At 41.8% G+C, this 18,537-nt stretch overlaps 1 protein-coding gene across 4 annotated transcripts in view; it reads left to right on the top strand.

The window, feature by feature from the left end:
* The first annotated feature begins 1,664 nt into the window (after positions 1 to 1,664).
* Positions 1,665 to 18,537, top strand: part of celf4 (CUGBP, Elav-like family member 4) — a 75,588-nt gene continuing 58,715 nt past the window's right edge. For all 4 annotated transcript variants that reach the window (XM_068720540.1, XM_068720542.1, XM_068720541.1 and 1 more), the window contains exon 1: positions 1,665 to 2,372. In XM_068720540.1, the coding sequence (XP_068576641.1) occupies positions 2,096 to 2,372 (277 nt within the window). In that variant the 5' untranslated portion in view covers positions 1,665 to 2,095. The remainder of the gene's footprint in view (positions 2,373 to 18,537) is intronic.

The following is an 18,537-nucleotide window of genomic DNA, read 5'->3' as shown; positions in this document are numbered from 1 at the left end:
TATCAACACTCTTATCATTTACAAACTGCCATGACCTAGAGTATTAGCTGTTCTTTGGAAGTAGAGATAAACACCATGAACTGACTCCTAAAGGAATAAAGCAAAATATCCATTGATCTTAACTGAGAGGCCATGAGTGCTCAGATTGGATTGGATTGAATTTGAAATATCTGATCCAATATTCAAGAGATGTGCCTGTCTTTATAAATTGAACCCTACTATAACTCTATTTGCACCCTCTTCAGGTCACACAATTCGGAGCTGTTAGATCACAGATGAGGGGCAAAACAAACTGCTGCCATATAAGAGTAACATGGTGTTCAGTGTCGGATAATAAAGATCATTCTGTCCTGGAGCATGATGCTTAAATTTGTATTATGGTTAACCTAAGTGAGAAGGATTTTTTTCTTTTTTCTATTTCCAATTGAATCAAGAATGCTCAGTCAATTTCCATGACAGACGTAAATATGCTTTTAATTTATGTATAAGTATTTTAGAACTTCCACTCTGACCTAACTCACTCATGCTGAGATTTTCATAAATCAGGGACTGTTAATCAGACTGGCCACTTTAAATTTGATTAAAAACGGTTTGGTTGATGCCTAAAGGCCTGGGGTAAGCTTAAAATGAATTTCATGACGAAGCTGGACGAATATTGGATGTCCTTCCAAATGATCAATCAACCTATTTTTTTTTACTGAGAAATAGATTTTCATGGGTTTGTTCTACGCATTTGCAGTGTAAATTATGATATTTAGACTTTTTTTTTCGTTTGTATTTGTGAGTATGCTCATCATCTAAAGAAACCTAAAGAGTTGCCGACATCGCTGAATGTGAATTTCTGCACATCCTGTCAGTTTGTCCCACTCTTGTGTGACTTTTTTCTCTTCTTCGATGTGCCCCCTCTCTACGCCACTCGGCGGTGCTCACAGACTTCCCCTTTCTGGAAATCAAATCATCTAATCCACATGACTTTGTAAATGGCTGGAGGAAGCTAATAATACGTCGTCTCACCGGTGCAAAACACGCGTTTCCCCTCAACAATAACGAGCGGTCGGAACCGTCTGACGAATCCTGCATCGGTGTTTTAGTTTCGCCTGTGGGACTACATTTCAGCACCACGGAGCTGTCCACCGTCCGGGAGCGAAGAGAGGATGCAGCGATTCACTGCTGCTGCCGCCGTAGATGAGGGAGGCTTTAGGACGATACGAAGTGTGATTTAAGCACAAAATTAAACAACAGCCACCTTCTCACATATCATCTGCAGCCAGTGTTTATTTTGAATGAATCGAAACTTGTCAGGAGTAAATTGTTGTAAGACAGCTGTACAGCTTATTGCAATTAATAAGAATAGTGTGCATATCAGTCACGAAGTAATGAATTATCATGAGTTCGTGAATGTGTAGTTATTTGCTCTGAGTAGGAGCACAAAGGACCGTATTCTCTATATTTCTCTATTTATAGACCCTTGCTCTTTGGTGGAATGTACCACTTGGACCTCGCATAAGAAAAGGGGGGACAGACAACGCTGGGTTTGACATATGCCGAGATTATAGCGTCCCCCTTTATTCAAACCTCCCCACTCTTCTGGCAGAGATTGAACCGGTCCTGTCCGTTTAAACCGAGAAGACACCCATACCGACTCCTCAATGCAAAAAAATAAAAGGGTGCCAAGAAGCTGGGACGAGGGAACGTGGGTGTAAATAGACAGTGAACGCTCTTGGTCTCTCTCTCTCTCTCACTCTCTCTCTCTCACTCTCCCTCCCCTTTCTCCTTCTCTCTGTCTCTCTTTTTTGAAATCAATGAACGAGTTATTGGGTAGGACATAAATATAAGGAATCAAAGCCTCCACCGGGACCAACGGCATTGCGCGCTTTTGATATGCGTCTTCGCCAAATGCTACATGTGTTTTCACATCAGTGTAAATATTGGCTTTGATAGGACGAGAGTGGAATCGGCTCTGGCACGGCTCGGTCTCGGAACCAAATTTTGACCAAGACTTCCAACAGCTTTTATTTTTTCAACGTAAAACGATTCTCCACCATCACCATCTGCTGCTGTTTGTACCCCTCCCAACTCACTGGCCGGTCCGAAGATGGCAACTTTAACCAACGGGCAGGTGGACGGCACGGTGCACGGTGTCAGTGTGGTCTCCGCCAGCACGAACGGGCTCGTGAACGGATTAAGCCACAGCCACAGCCCGGTGGGCTGTCCGGCCACCATCCCCATGAAAGACCACGATGCCATCAAACTCTTCATCGGTCAGATCCCCCGCAACCTGGACGAGAAAGACCTCCGGCCCCTCTTCGAGGAGTTCGGCAAGATCTACGAGCTCACTGTGCTGAAGGACCGCTTCACGGGCATGCACAAAGGTGGGTGAAACCCATATTGCTTAAGACAACTATGGTTCCACTTGTTTGTAAAAAAAATCTGTCGCACATTGGGGAGAGTGAGGATCCTAAATCCTGCAGGATTTGTTGGTTAGAACAAATTGTGCAATTTTCTGTACGACTGAAGAATGACTTTATGAATTATGTTGTCTGTATTTGTGGCATGTATTCCTTTTCATTGGTTCTCCAATTCAGTGCTTCATTTATTTTTTTTATTTTTGGGCAAACATATCCAAGCATGAGAGTGTCACGAATCGGGAGTCACGACGGCATGAATTTATGTAGGGTGATATTAGGAGGAGCAATGTTCCTCTGTGGGCAGTGTGCACGGGTGTATTCACACATCTAGTCCGGCGGTTGTAAACGTGCTTCCATTCACTACAGTGCTAAATCCAGGCTATTAACCTCACGTTTTCACGTTGCAATAGCGGGGAGGCTGTGTTTGATTGCCCGCAGCAGCGTACACTCTGTTGCCCGTAACTCTCTCGCTGTGTGCGTGTAGGCGTGTGTGGGGTGTGTGTATGTGTGTGTGTGTGTGTGTGTGTGTGTGTGTGTGTGTGTGTGTGTGTGTGTGTGTTGGGGGGTTGGTAGTGAGGGGGGCGGTCGCGCGTGCACGTGTGTACGCACATGTGAAACACAAGAGGAGTAGGCCTATGAATATTGTATTTTTTCCAGGCTTTTTTTTGGGGGGGGGTTAAGATTGTCAAATGGCTTATTTATTGTGAAATCTAAACCACAAAGTATGAATGTGAATTGCACAGACATACATTTTAATTGATTTGTATATGTTCTGAGCCAGCACTGCTCATTACTTGGGTCTATTTTTACAACTGTTTCTAGTTTCACGCTGGGAAGATCCATTTGTTAGGGTTATAAATTATCATAAACTTTTGGTATAACAATGCTACATGGCCTTTTGGTGTAATATTAATGACCAGCCATGTATTTCTGGTGCAACAGGAATGATGGTGCTTTTTTTACTTTTTATTTTCCTCTCTCAAGGGAAGGGTCATTCTCTGCAAATCACCATCTAACGAGAGGTCACTAATTGATCCGCTATACCTGCAGGACATCTCCCAGGGGAGCAAAGTAAATTAAGAATGACCTATCACTTTTTGGGAGTCCCACTTGCTCCCCCCTTAAAGCCCCCTCTGCCCCATGTAAACGATATATGACATGCACCATGTGTCAGGAAATGATTATGATATACAAACAATTCCAGCGGGCAGAGACTGTCTGCAGGCATGGGGGGAACCAAAGAGGTGGAGAAGAGCAGAGAGGGGGGGGGGGGGGGGTTATCTTTTATTAATAGCCCAGCTGTAGTAGTGACTCCCTGTTGGACAGTTAATCACCAGTGGCCCCAGAACTAAAGGCACGGCTCGCCAGCTGATTCTAAGAACTGTCTCCTCACCGCGATATACGGCCCTGCTTCCCGGGCTGGGCCCCCGCTTTCATTAGCGAGCCCCCGCTGCGCTCATATTTTAACTAGCTGGAGGCACTAGCTACTCCCTGGCTCACCAGCTCACTGGCTCACTGTAACCTGCTTGAAGGCCGCATTCCCTCCCGAGGATTCCATAGAAGATTCCCAAATTAGCAGTAAAAGACAGCATGTCCCACAAATAACAGGCAAAGTGACTGACTGTGTGCACTGCCGTCATACTGGTTTTATTGAAGACTTCACAGCATAACATGAATCAGGTATGGTATGATATCACAGCTAGAGTTTGAGACAAGAGTAAATACACTTATAAGCAAATACTGTGAAGATAAATAATGAATGCAGTATCTGTTTTTCTGTGCTTTGTAAAAATATGTTTAAACTGCTAAGCAGCTGAATGACCTTTAACTCAAGTGTGCCATTTTGGCGGTTAAAATGTCTTTGTCCATTTTGCACAAATGTATAAATGTGTACATACATGTTTCACTACTCCTCCCTCTCCCCTCTCCCCCCAGCTCCTTCATGCAGTATGCATTTATCAGAGTCCTGCTATAGAGTAGAAAGAGTCAAACCGAGGGCATGATGACCCTTTAAGGTGTGAAATGCTCCAGTAGAGTGAAGTCTATAGAACGGCCCACGAGAAAACTCCTCTTCTCTTCCATCTTTTCTGCTCTTCATTAACTCTGCCTGATAGCCGTCATTCTTTGCTTTCCCTCTTTGCCCTTTGTCTTCCCTTTTTGTGCCTGCATGGACATGTTGCCTGTTCAGTGACATGCTGGATAATGGCTGTGGTAATACAAAGATTGTAGATGATCAATCGCCATTTCCTTTACAATTTTCTTCTACCTCTGTTTTTTCTCTCCCAATGGCACATACTTTGTACAGTATGTGTAACTGTCATCGCTAACAATGTAATGCCTCATCTGGGGATGCTGTTGCATTCATTTAACTTTACCCAAAGTGACATGGCACTTTTACAAAGAAATAAGCATGGTCTTCAGCCAGATAATACAGAGCCTTTTCTGCTACGGCAGGTAATAAAAGGCCCTTCTGTTCTCCTGTACATCAACAAGCCTAAAGAAACAGCCTTTGCTATGGTAAAGCTACCTCCGAAGAAAGAGACCCCTATTATAGCCATTGTCAGCCGTGCCTGTGATACTATTGCCATAACCCTCCCCATAATGACTCCATGTATCACTAGTAATCTAGTCTTTAGGATTCTGTCCCCTTGGAATGGAGGGGTGGAGGGAGCGAGGAGGAGGGGAGCATGGGACGGGGGTCTGCAGAGGCTGGGAGCGAGCGCAGGGACACCAGCGCAGGCCTACATTCTCCCAATGATTTTATTTCTCTCCCCTCTGCAACCGAGCCATGCTAATAGAGGCCATTTATAATGGTCACCGGCTGCTGCTGCTACCGTGCACAACAGGGCTGAGAGGCACAGCTAGCACAAAGAGCCAGCCCTTTTCTCTTTCTCTTCTCTCTGGCATTGCAGCATGGGAGGTGGGGGTCTATTCAGGAAGAGAAGGTGTAGATATGATTTCTAGCACTATTCATCAGCCTGATTTCATGTAATAATCACCAGGGCAATTGAGCCGCGATGATACGGGGACGACATTAAAAAGCTGAAGGTTGTTATCTATTGTTTACGGCTGTCACATCTTCAGGCGTTATTGTGTTCCATTGCCAAACCTTTATTGTCTACATCTTCGTTTTCTCAAGCAAATGCAAATGCAACTGTCACCAAGTTTGTTTAACTGCTGTTGTTTCATTTGGTGGTAATTTAATGTGAGTAATATATTTCTCCTTGGCCAAACTAAATACATTAGCAACAGCTCTCGCCATAGGCTCAGACAGTTAAAGTGGTTGCAAAGCCAAGGAGTTGCTCAAAGTCAAAGCAGGTGTTGAAACCTCATTAAGATATGGGCCAAATAGTCCATTTTGACCTGGCAAGTGATGTAAACGTCACAGGTCTTTAGTGCAAATCATCTACTTTCAAGAGAAGATACTACTAGCTCCCTGTAATATAATAGCGTTGGTGATTAATGATAATATCTTCGCTGTTAAGCTATTTTGTAATTTCATCTCAATACTTGAGAAAATGGTTTAATAATGTTTAAAATCAAGCAAGTGGAGATACAGTGAGATGATCTTGTTTAAATTTACCCATACTGTCGGTGGGTTATGCTACAGATGGGGGCTATAATCTACGCAGGTCATAAAGGGAGTTATGGTTCCCTCTGAACGTCTACAGTATTGATATTTCAACCCTTTTAAGTGAATGTGTCAAGGGAGTAGGCTCAGAACAGATCATTGGGCTCATCGTGTTTCGTGAGGCCAGGAAGTCACGATGCCAAAAACATGAAAGTCTCATGCTGTGTTTTATTGCAGGCAATTAGGTGTTACAGGTTGCCATTAGAGTACCGTGTGCAAAAGAAAATGAGGATAAAACCAAATTTGGCTTTGAACAAAGAGAGAAAGTGCGAGTGTGTTTTTTCGTCCTGCAGGCCTGTGTTAATGCAGCATGCGTTCTGGCCGAAAAATTTCACTCTCGTTGCATCATCCTCTCTCTGTGGGATCCCTCTCTCTCCTCCCCTCGCATTTGGTTTGGGATTGGTGTGTGCACGCACGTGTGTGTGTGTGTGTGTTAATGTGCTCCTCCTCTCCTCCCTGGCCCAGAATCCTCCACTCAGCTCAGAATGCGCACTCAGGCCCCACATCGTGCCCCGTTTCTATGAAGACGCATCACAATCGATTTTGACTTTTTTGTCATGGAGAAAGGCAACATGTGTCACAGAGGGGGTCGCTTCTTACTAAAGTTCACCCGACCACCAGCGCCACACGGCACTGACACCAACACCCCTGTCCTGGCACAGCCCAGAACTGCCAAGCAACAAGAGGGAAACAAGAGGCGGAGCCAGAGCGGGGAGTACAGTGAGCCTAATTTGTCAGGAGGGCCGTTGTCAAGGCAGCACTGCCTCTGTTGTCCATTATTATTGGAGGGGACTGTCAAATGTGGGCCGGATGATGGCCGAGCAGGGAGCCAGTTAGTCACAGTGAGAGATGACCGCGCCAAGCCAAAGGAGGGAGTGCTCATAGAGCTCCTGCGAGGATTAGCATGCTAACAGCAGGTTTGGAGTCATGAGCCCTGTCAGGAGGAGGAGCCCTCTGGCTCCTCTGACCTCAGCGGCCCTCTCATTAAAACCACTGACCTTTACATGCAGAAAGAGAGCGATAATGTAAAGGGATGGCTGTACCCACATGTTCATCTCATTTCCCCTCCAAAGGCATACATTCAGCACAAAGTTAAACATATCTACCAGTAACAACGTTGAGGGTTTAATGTGTCATTTATAGAGAAGACCCTCGGGTGTATCTGGTTAACTTGTTTCACAGAAAACTTTTCGGTTGATGCACATGCACGTCTACAAGAATCATGCAGTAAAATTGTCTAGCCAGCAGAAATCAGGGTGCTAGTGTGTATGTAATGGTTCCACATGGTAAAGTCATGGCTCACTGTGGACAGTGGTGCTGACCTGGGGAAAGCCACAACACTGAAGATTTGTAGCCATCGTTGCAGATCAGAGAGGCTACTGATCTCAACATTTTTTACAGACAGACAGACATTTTTATTAGCTATTTCTAAGTAGGTTTTCTGGTGTGACAATCACTCCAGGGGTGTGGTGTTTTATTTTGATCATTTTTGGAAATGATCTATACTATTTCCAACATTGTCTGAGGCAAGAAACATCTCTGAAAATGTACATGTACAGTGGAAAAGCTTTCTTGTGTTTTGACACAATTAATCTCATCGGTCGATAGCCCACAGCTAGGTTAAAATAGAGTCTACCTTAAAATGTTTCATCAACTTTTGTTTTCCATAAAGAGAGGCTAAACAACTTGCACCTTCCTTCTTCTTGCTTCTTCCTGTTGCCAAGTTCAATGCCCCAGTGTACCATTCTTCCAAAGGATGAAAAAAAAAATCCTTTTTTGACAAACGCTCCTTAGAGAAGTAAATATTTTCTGTTTTCAAGGCTCTTGCATCATCTAAGTCTTATTGTGCTTGGTGCTCAATTTTTAAAAAGTTGACGCTTTAGGCCTTTTCAATCTTTTAGGTACGCTTAATACTACTTCCAAGCCCCCCTGCAAATACCGGTGGCCGGTTCAGGAGATGGGGAATGCAATACTATTGAAATGATGGAAAGTCTTACATGTTGTTTTTGAGATTTGCTTTTGTTCTGCTGATGATATCATTACTAATAAAAGAGTGTCCTGTGGGGAAGGGCCCTGCACTTTTTTTTCATTTAGCTTTATATAATTAGTTTTTTTTAAATTCATTATAGTTCAGGATTAGCGTAGAGAATGATATGTATAATATAATGATAAAAACAAACATGTATAGGTTCACCCATACTGCTCCCATAAAATGACCTGCTTTGGTCTCCACATGTGATTTCTGTCTCTTTTTCAACTATATATACTTTACATTTTGTTCCATTTCTGGCTTTCTTATCTGTGCAATGCAATTACGTGGGCACCATGCTCTGTATGTTGTTGTTCAGTGTAAACGAGTTAACACCATTTCCTTTGTTCACCACTCAAAAGGTTAAGAATCTCTTTTGTGTGTGCACTTGGAAACTGGTGTTTTTTGCCTTTTGGATTAGAGCTGCATGCTCCTTTTATCAAGCTTTGCACAGTCAGGAGGCATTATGATAGGACATATTATAATATTCGCGCCTACTATCTGTTTGTGTACAATATATATATATATATATATATATATATATATATATATATATATATATATATATATATATATATGTGTGTGTGTGTTATACAGGGGTGTATACATTTTCTCTGTATATTTGTTGTGTGCTCATCCCTTTATGTGCATATGGTTTTGTGTGTGTGTGTGTGTGTGTGTGTGTGTGTGTGTGTGTGTGTGTGTGTGTGTGTGTGTGCAATTAAACTGCAGAGTATATTACTGCATGTGCCAAATATCAGCCCTATAAGCAGTACTTCATATTAACTTTTAATGTTTAATTCTAATATTCACATTTAAGGCCCAAACCCAACTCAAACCCTCAGTGCGCTCATGAAAGTGGGTCCAGCTGCAGCTCTCCCTTCTGCAGAGGCTGTCCACGAGGTAATAGCAGCATGACAAAGCAGCATTATGAAGAATAGAGCCAAAGTTTATCACAGCTAACTGTGGCAGTGGCCCATTAATGCATATCCAGCAAGCATTCATTATTGTTACATATTCTGCTCCAAATACCTTTTATCTAATATCTTATATAATCAAAAGTTGTTGTTTTTCTCTTCATACTATTTATAACATTGTTTTCAAGGTCAAGTTATGTTTTAATATCACAGAAAAAACAAATCAATATTACCTTCCACATTTATATATTGTATTAAGCCCTCGCAATTTCTCCAACCAGTGATACATGTACTTTCAATTACCATTTTAACTCATACACAACTGGCTCATATACACTAAACAAATCATTCAGATTTATGGTTCATAGAAAGTTGGATTGATGTTCTCAACCAAATGCTATAAATAACTAGAAGTGACGTATCAGGGAATACACAAGCTATGTATTATTTGTCCCACATAGAAAGCAAGTCAGAGATCATTGAGCATGTGTGACTTGTCATACATATTTAGCTTTCTCTGTACGGGTGTACACAATCTCCTGTGCTGTGCGACGACTGCCAGGTTTGAGTGTCCCTGATTCAATTCACTTTCTTCCAATCTCCCTTCATGCCTCATTCATGTTCCCCAATTAAAAATGCACCACGTTGACTTGTAAAAAGAAGGTGGGAATGGAGGTTAGGGCTTTTCAAAGATCTCTCTCAATTATTCAAGACCAAGTTTGATTCAGAAAATGGAGGAGGATTAATAAGTCATGCAGAAGTTTTCAGAGGTTTGGGTAGCAAATGTAATGCAGAATGTTCTGATGAAACTAGTAAGTATCGACCAAAACCAAATCTTTGTTGTCGATTAGGCTTGACAAGTTTTGTCTCCAAGATTCAGCATCTTACATTTAAACTAGGATATCTTTTTAACAGACGCACCGGGGAAATCTGAAGTTTGCAACTCAGGTCAGAGAAGCTTTGCTCCATTTCATATTTCTGAATTATCTTTAGTTTTGCAGAGTTTTGAATGACAAAAGGCAACTGAACAGCTTTGAAATATTTTAGATGTTTCTAGATAATTATTATTCTATTTTAATTCCCCAAAAAACTGTGCAAATCAGTGCCTTTTGCTATCAGATATTACCATTCAAATCATATTGGCATCACATTGAGGGAAAGTACATCAATGCTTTACCCTATCCTGCCGGTTGGAGAGCAGATAGACCAAAACATATCGCTGCAGAGGGAGATGGTGCAAGAGTGCGTAAAACGACAAGGAGCTCAAGACAGAGAGAGGGAGCGAGGGAGAGAGGGAAGGAGAATTAGAGAGATGTTGAAACGGGGATGATGTAAGAGAATGCGTGAAAAGAGGCGAGGGAGATCCATGGAAGAGAGTTCTGGTGGGGGTGTTGCACACAAAGACAGACAAAGAGTATCAAGAGGCAGAGCAGTACACAAGAATGAGAGCAGAGATTGTAAAGAGATGTGCAGACTAAAAATGGAGTCACAGAGAGATTGTTAAATGACAGGCACAGAGTGAGCAAAGGGAATGAAAGGAAAAGGGAAGGGGCTGAGAAGAAAAGACAGACAGAGAGAGAGAAGTAAAAAGAGTGAGGGAGTCCCAGAGACAGATGTCGCCCTCGCTGGCCTCGGCAGATTGATAGCTTCTGGCCCAGTTCCATGCCAGGCTTTGACCCCTCTGTCCTCTGCTGTAATTTATAGGCTGCGTTTTGCCAGATTTAAGCACTACTCTGTGGCCATCATGGCTCAAGAAGGGAGAATGACCTTCCTGGGATGGGAGCAGAATTAGACTCCTGCAGCTCCAGCCACCTCGAGGGTAAATAAGCAAGTGCCCTCCATATTAAATGGGTCTCTGACAACATGTTAATTGGACAGGTTTTACTGTATATTTGTAAGTCTATCTTTTTTGCCTGTGTACGTTGGCTCCTATATTTCAACATGTTAATGTGGCTGTGCAGTATAATATAGCATTTAAGCTTTAGTGTGTTTAGCATCTTCAAAAATAGATGAGTGGACATTTGCAAAGTAGCTCCTTGCTACATATCGGTTCAGTCACACTGCCATCAACATATAGTAGCAAAGAGGTTCTTTGCATTTTAGGTGACCCAAAGTCTGGACAAACCATTGCTGTTCTCAAGTAATGTCCAGTACTCTAAGTAGCAAAAATAAAATAAGACCCTTTGTCTTTTCACTTTGTATGAAACTGTATTTTTACTTAAAATATTGTTGATTTGGTTATAAAAAGAACAGGAAAAACACATAATCTGACTAAATTCAAACTTGAACTGAGCATTGGACCCTATCTATCACATAAAAAAGCTGATTGGTAAAATATGTTCTTCCATAAAGACCTATGTTAAGTCTTTAAAGGAGGCTCTTGCAAATAAGTGAGGAAACATGACCTGGATTTAAGCAGGTTCATGCAGTTTGTGAGGATCATTTTGCAGAGGCGGTTGTCTACCTCAAAAGCAGGTGAAAAAGCCGAGTTTGTTAACACATGATTGAGGTGGCTAGGAGACAAATGTACACACTCTTCAGAAATCAATACGTTTTTTTCTTCTTTTATGAATTTAATTGCTATTAATTGTTATTAAAATATTAAACATTAGCTAGAACAAACGATTATACAAATAAATGTTATTGTCATGTTATGGCAGCCAAATTAACTTGGTATGAAATGTCTTTCAATAAATATTAAGTAAGTATTTTTATTTAAACTATTTTCTCTTTATTTTTTGAGTGTGCTGATCAAAGACACCTCAGATCACTGTGTGCACCTTCTCATGTCTTTTAATGATTGCTTGAATGAATGATTGAATGACTGCTGCCTTCCTATCGGGTAGAAATGTAATGAAAAATAGCAGCACAAGTTTGCACAGGGGTTTCTTGTAAAGTAAATATGGCCCTGTGTGTATCCGGAGCGTGCCTTCTAGTAAACTAACTTGGCTGGCTAGCCGGTGGGCTCAGCTGGGTTTGTGCTTGGCCATTCAGAGTGGCAATGCACAAATCAGCCCAGGGAATGATCTGGACAGAAAGCCTTCAGCAAATTATTACAGATTTGCAATTTAATGGCTTCTGAGGTCTCTACCAGTCCCACACAGGTTCCCAATGAGACAGAGCCCATTAGTTTGGTCCTTTAATCACAGAACAGGAGATGGGAATCCTGGCCAAACCTGTACATACCCCGCCTCACTTGGTGTGGAATGATTTCATGGGTTTATAGATAGAGACAGAGAAGTCTGTGCATGTGCGCAGGCGTGTGTATGAGTTTGTGAGCATTGGCTAGTTGATAAGCTTTGCTTTCCCCCCGGAGCAACAGCAGTGTGTGTGTGTGTGTGTGTGTGTGTGTGTGTGTGTGTGCGTGTGTGTGTGTGTGTGTGTGTGTGTGTGTGTGTGTGTGTGTGTGTGTGTGAGTAGGAGTAAGAGAGAGAGTGAGAGAGAGAAAACAATGCGTTCCTCTATGGATCGTTTTCCAATACCATGAGGACGCACTGGGCAGTAGCAATTAATTTGGCATAGGCTGTACCCAAAGCTAACAAAAGCCCACTTCATAAATAAAAATAGAGAATTAGTTTCCAATGTTTCAAAAATATTTTCATCAAAAGTGGTTTCAATTTAAGTAAAACACGTTGTACTCTGCAACACTAAAGTTGTTATTATTTATTTTTATCAAGCTAATTTAATTCAATCATCAAGAGAAAAACATGACAAGGTGAATAATTAACCAATAATTGTTTTTGTTCAGCATAGTGTAGCAAAGTTTCTGATTATTAAAAAGCTCTAATTTAATAATATCACTTTGTGTTCAGGTGACTCCCTAACTCACTTCAGTAGACTGACCTATTATAGACTATGAGCTGTAAAACAGTGCCTCACTTAAGCCTTTAAATAAAACAAATAAAAAAAACATTAGCTAGTTGTATTGCTTATTCTGTAAATTAATCAGCAGTTCTCATATTATAGTCAATTATGGATTTACAGTACAAGACATTTTCTATTTATGCAGGCAGAAAGAATGTATTTTAGATAATGACATAACTTTTGTGATACTATTTGCAAACAGACAAATTACCAGCTTTTTACAGGGTGTTTAAGCAAGTCTTTTCCCTTAGCTATAGTTGCCCTGATTAATGTGCCATCGATGCAAAATGTAAAAACTATCACTCAATCTGCCTTTCAATGTCCCAATTTGTCCAAGAGGAAGCCACGCTTTCTAAATGAGCTGGATAAAAGTGACTGCCAAAGGGGATGAATATATATAATTATCTGTGGCTGGAGCACCAACAAAGGGACTTTGAAAATCAACGTTGTGCGCCAAAGGCTTCATTAGCCCGATGACAACAAAATGTCTCCTCAACTTACAGGCTTAAAGATGCAGGTACCTGCAAAGCCATTAAAAGCATGCAGCCTCCTGTAGCACAACCGCTATCTGTTTGGGATTAGTAGCTACTTAATGCGCTAATGTTGATATGCTAATGTGTTAATGTTATGTTTGAATTATTAGGTGATTTAAGAAATGGCTGGCTGCTGTTTTGTTGGTCTTACGCACTGACACGTTAGAAAGGACGGATAACTGTGTTTACTTTGCATATGGAAATCCCTGGATGTCTTTCACGTGTCCTTCCTATAGCGACTAGTGGTCCATGTTAGCTTTGCAAACATCTTAATTGTGTTAAATGGAGGAAAAAGGGGGGAAGATTAAAAGCCATTAATGTGTGTTGTGTGAGGGTGTGCTATTCCCGGGACGGTGCTTTTGTTCACTTTGGCAAAGCAGACGAGAGAGTTTCACCTTGAAACTCAATGCACACCAGAAACATTGTCATTGTGTCTAAAACGCTGCTGTCTCTCGCTCTCACTGTTTTATACACTGTTTCCTTCCCTTCGTCATTTCTTTGCATTTCTTTTTGTGATCGCCTCTCTCCATCCTCCTTACTCTCTTTGTACGTCCCTCCCAATTTTTTCTCATTCTATCTCTCTCTTGCTTTTCCCTTTGTAGCACTGTTTCTCCTCATCACTCTCTCTCTCTCACTCTGTCTGTCTAAGCGTCAGATAAGCTCACTGGGGGAGACTTTAGAGGACTCTCCATCTGTGTATAAATAGCTCTGGATGAATTATTGAGGGACCTGGGGTTGCTAATAATCCCGCAGGACCCATCTGACAATGACACAGAAGATGGAGGGAAAACAATTACGCAGGCTTTCTCCTTCAGAAGAGTGGGAATGGGAGTGGGGGGGACTCGACGGCCTCTGGGAGCCTCCTTGCGGGGCCCAACATCTTGGCTAATAAACCCAATTAAGTCTCCGGAATCAATCGGAGCCCCGGGGGCGTCCTCTCTCTTCCTTCCCCGGACGGCGTGCAACAACAGGAAGTGTAATGATTCATGTTCCCCTTCTGCATTGGATCGTCCTCTCATCTCCATCTTGCAGGTTGGCAAGGCGGACGGGACAGGACAGGATGTCCGCCGAGGCAGGATAATAGGACAGGGAGTGGAAAGAAGAGGAGAGGCGAGTCGAGAGGAGAGGAGAGGTGCACAGAGGAATATTAATAGGAGTGTTTATCCTGTAAGTGTTTTACCGGGGGGATAAGACATGGGGCCGCTCCCATGACAGAGTTGAAGAACTTTGTCTTCTTAGTGATACATGATTCATCTGTAGGCGGATTTTTGATTAATCGGCTTTGCTAGGTGCTCATCTGACTGTTGAGACAACATACTCCGTCTGTCTGTCTGTCTGTCTGTCTGTCTGTCTGTCTGTCTGTCTGTCTGTCCGTCTGTTTATAGAGAAGCCGCAAAAGAAAATGCAAATCAATGTGCGTTTCCATTCACTTCTAGGAGTTGGTTCATCGAGATAAACAAAAACAAATTCTTGAAAAATTGACACACTATGGTTAAGCTTAAGGAAGGCTATGGTTATGCATACAGAATATGGTTAAGGTTAGACAACCAGCCAAAGCACTGGGTTTGTGACAAAAGCTGAACTCCAGTCTTGTGCATGAAAGCCAGGCGTACTATGAGTGCACTACTTCCTCTGTTGGTACATTGGCACTGGACATTTATCATGATGCGCAGAATCGTCCAATCTGAGCATATTGGTAATCCTGTCTCCTAAAGCCTGGAGGTGCATGAGAGCAACCCAAATCACAGAAGAGATGAATTAAGACCTTCAGCCTTGAAGTGCTGTGTTGTCTGGTTTTCAGAAGAGAGTTTTAGTGTCCCATGATGGTTTAAAGTCTAAACACTGTTTCAGAGGTTTTTCCACTCTGCCAAGTATAAAGTTCCCATTGAAACAGTAAACATATATTGGTGATGAAAACATTGTTATATTAGTCAGCGTCAATACATTTAAATAAAGTGTCCAACCTGATACGTAACAGTGCAGACTTTTGAGCTATCTTATGAAGTCACTGTACTTTGAATAATTTATAGTTGAAAAGCTAAATTTGGGTCTTCAAAACATTTCCAGACAAAATGGCTGAGGTAGGATGAGAGTGAGATGATTCGTTTGCCCGGATCGTGGGGACAGCTCGAGACGTCCGGTGTGTGTGTGTGTGTGTGTGTGTGTGTGTGTGTGTGTGTGTGTGTGTGTGTGTGTGTGTGTGTGTCAGGGGAGCTTTTAACAAGTGTGTGTTCAAGCATTTGTGTTACATGTGATTCACTCAGTGCAAGTGTTGTTTAAGAAGATTTTTTTACTTTGTGGCACGAGAGCTCAAGCATCACACGTAAGCCCAGTTTGAGTGTGGATATAAATGTGTGTGTGTTTTCTGTTCCGACTCTCAAGTGGCGTGGGGGGTGAGGGAATGGTCTTGTGGGTGGTGTGGGGGGACGACACTGTCCTAATGATGCATTTTCTACACCATTGATTCAGTGGCTCTGCTCTCCAGTAAATCCTTCACATGCAACACATTAAACGCTGGCCCTTTTTCCTCCTTCGCCAATCGATTAGCACAGCTTAGAGACGGCCACTCTGGAAGCAGGGCAAGAGATGGGACTTGTTATCTTCAGGGATTCACAAACACACACACACACACACACACACACACACACACACACAAACATAAACACACACATGGATAACAATTGAAGGTGCTAATTCTTTCTCACCCTTTTTTATGTCATAGAAATTGTAAGTCTATCTATGGTTGTAATGTGAAAGTGCATCAAAGTGTGTGACAACATTTTTAGTTTGCATGCATTTGCTATTAATACCTGTAATCTCAGGATCACTGCATGCCTTTTAATATGGATGCCCACATCCGACTCTCTGGGTCTTGTTTTGTTTTTTCTTCTTTATTGCCTCCTAAATGGACCACTGTGTGCAGATACAGGAGTGTGGCATGTAGTTATTGAGTTTTCATGTCACGGATTTTCTAAGCTTTTATGGTCCTGACTGGTTGCTCGCACATTTTTTAAATTTGTTCAGTGTGTTGCTGAAAACTAACTCCCCAACCATCGGAGCACATTCATTTGGCATGATGAAATAACAGTTTTGCAGGAAATGCCCAGTTATTAAAATGTATTTGACACCTCACAGTCAATCAAAACTCAGTATCTGCCAAGGATACAGTATAACTTGTATTTGATGATCTTCATACCCTCAACCCAGAGAGCAATTACGTTACAACTGGAGCCGATATTGTTCTAAATTACTATGTCCTGCACTTTTAAGAATTGGGGGAAAATGGTGCAGATGTACAGTAGTGCTGTCCCATTGAGTTCCATGCTTCATAATGGTTATTAACTTTTGGGGTTTTTTTGCTCTCCAATTCTCTCAGTGGCGTGCTTGGTTTCTATATTACGGATTCTTCTTGTTCACCCGAAGAGAGGACTTGGGGATCTGCATAAAGTCGCCTATAGGAGAGCTGAGACTGCTATTACATCCCATTATAAATGAATTCACCTCCTCTTTCATAATACTGCCCCTTAGTTCTGCCTCACTCTCCTGAAATGATATCATACTCAAGACCAGCCTTCATTAGTCCATGAAACAGCTCCTGAATTTTTAAGGCCTTTTTTACAGAATGAAAAAAAAATGCTTGATGTGGTCTCTGAACAGTAATTGACGGGGTTTTCTTGTGTTTTTTCTCTGATCACTCAGAGTACAGTAGCGTTCACTGAGCTCGTATTGTGGGCTTCAAAGCGCTTTTCTATTTAATCAGGGTTTACAGCTGCCAATTAAAGATTTTAAGATGATACGGGGAGAAAGTTGGAGTGTGCCTGCCTGGAGACCTTGGCCGTGTCCCCTAAAATAGCCTCCATCCTCGGCCTCTTTTTTCCATTGTGAGTAATGATCTGAAAGGTCAGCTAAGGTGAAGGGGATATGAGCGACTGCTGCTCACTTTATTGAATTACTACTCCTCGCTGAACCAAAAGTGCGAGGGCTTGTCTGGGTTTTTCACTTTGATGCTAGATTCAGTGGGAGATATTTAGACCAGTCTGCAGTTTTAACTAGTCCAAAACATTTTAGTTTATAGCTCGATCAGGAACTTTTCCACAGAGACATTAAGATGGTTAGACGTGTTCAACATATAAAAAAGAATCTGTAGGAGTTATTTGCAATAGCTGTATACATTTTATTTCCAGAAGTGGAATTTATTGCATTGCAACTATCAACTTTTCTCATTTAATTTGATAGTGTTTTGAAGCAGATAAGCTTAATAGTAACAATCACGTGGCTCATATTGAGTGTCCCATTTACAGCAGTACAAGGGCAACTGTATCATTCTTGAATCAGGAACTCTCTTAACACGATACTTATTAGTATTCCTCTTTTTCACTCAGCGGTACTCGTTTTCACCATATGACTAAAAGACCAAGGCTTTATATGCTATTTCTCTGAACGCAATGAGTCAAGAATTTTCATCTTTACTCTGACCCATTTCAAGAGTGAATTGAAGAGTGTTATCTAAGCCTTAGCACTCACAAAAATCCAGTCAGAACATTCTTGTCTTAAGGTCGATCTTTTAAAAAGGAAGAAAAAACATTCTTCTGTTTATTGAGCAAAGACTGTCCTTGGTCAACCCTTTCAGGGGGAGATAAGTGCTAACACAACTGAGGTAGGGGGAGATGTGGAGATTTCTATTGACTGACTGAAATTGGACAGCCTCAAACAAAGTTTCATGCCAAAGTTTTTCGAGGCAGAGTTCCAGGGCTGTGCAGCGTGGAGTTTCAGCCGTGCCGTGGATAAAGCTTTTTAATGCTATTGACTCTTTTTAGGCTCTCACCAAGATGTTCTGAAATATTTAAATGATCACTGGGAGTTTCTCCCCGTCTGTGGCTGGGAATAAAAGGATAGAGTGAGAGGAGGGAACTTTTTATGTCAGCCTTTTACAACCCCTGAATTAATAGGCACGAGATAATTAGAGAATTTTGTGCAATAACATTGTCCCCAAGCTCTCTAGTCTTGGGTGGCGACAGGCAATGCATGCTGGTAAAAAGTAATTCATGTGTCCAGTAACGCTGAAGAGTGCTAATTCAAGAATTCATTAGTAGTTTTACTTTTAATACAATCATGAATAGTTTCAAAGGAGAATTTTGAGATTACAGTGTAGCTA

This window comes from Cebidichthys violaceus, unplaced genomic scaffold (assembly GCF_023349555.1).
Source record: "Cebidichthys violaceus isolate CVI_PGR_0920_01 unplaced genomic scaffold, fCebVio1.0.p SCAF_25, whole genome shotgun sequence".
Taxonomy (NCBI): domain Eukaryota; kingdom Metazoa; phylum Chordata; class Actinopteri; order Perciformes; family Stichaeidae; genus Cebidichthys; species Cebidichthys violaceus.
This window is presented reverse-complemented; position numbering and strand designations above follow the sequence as displayed.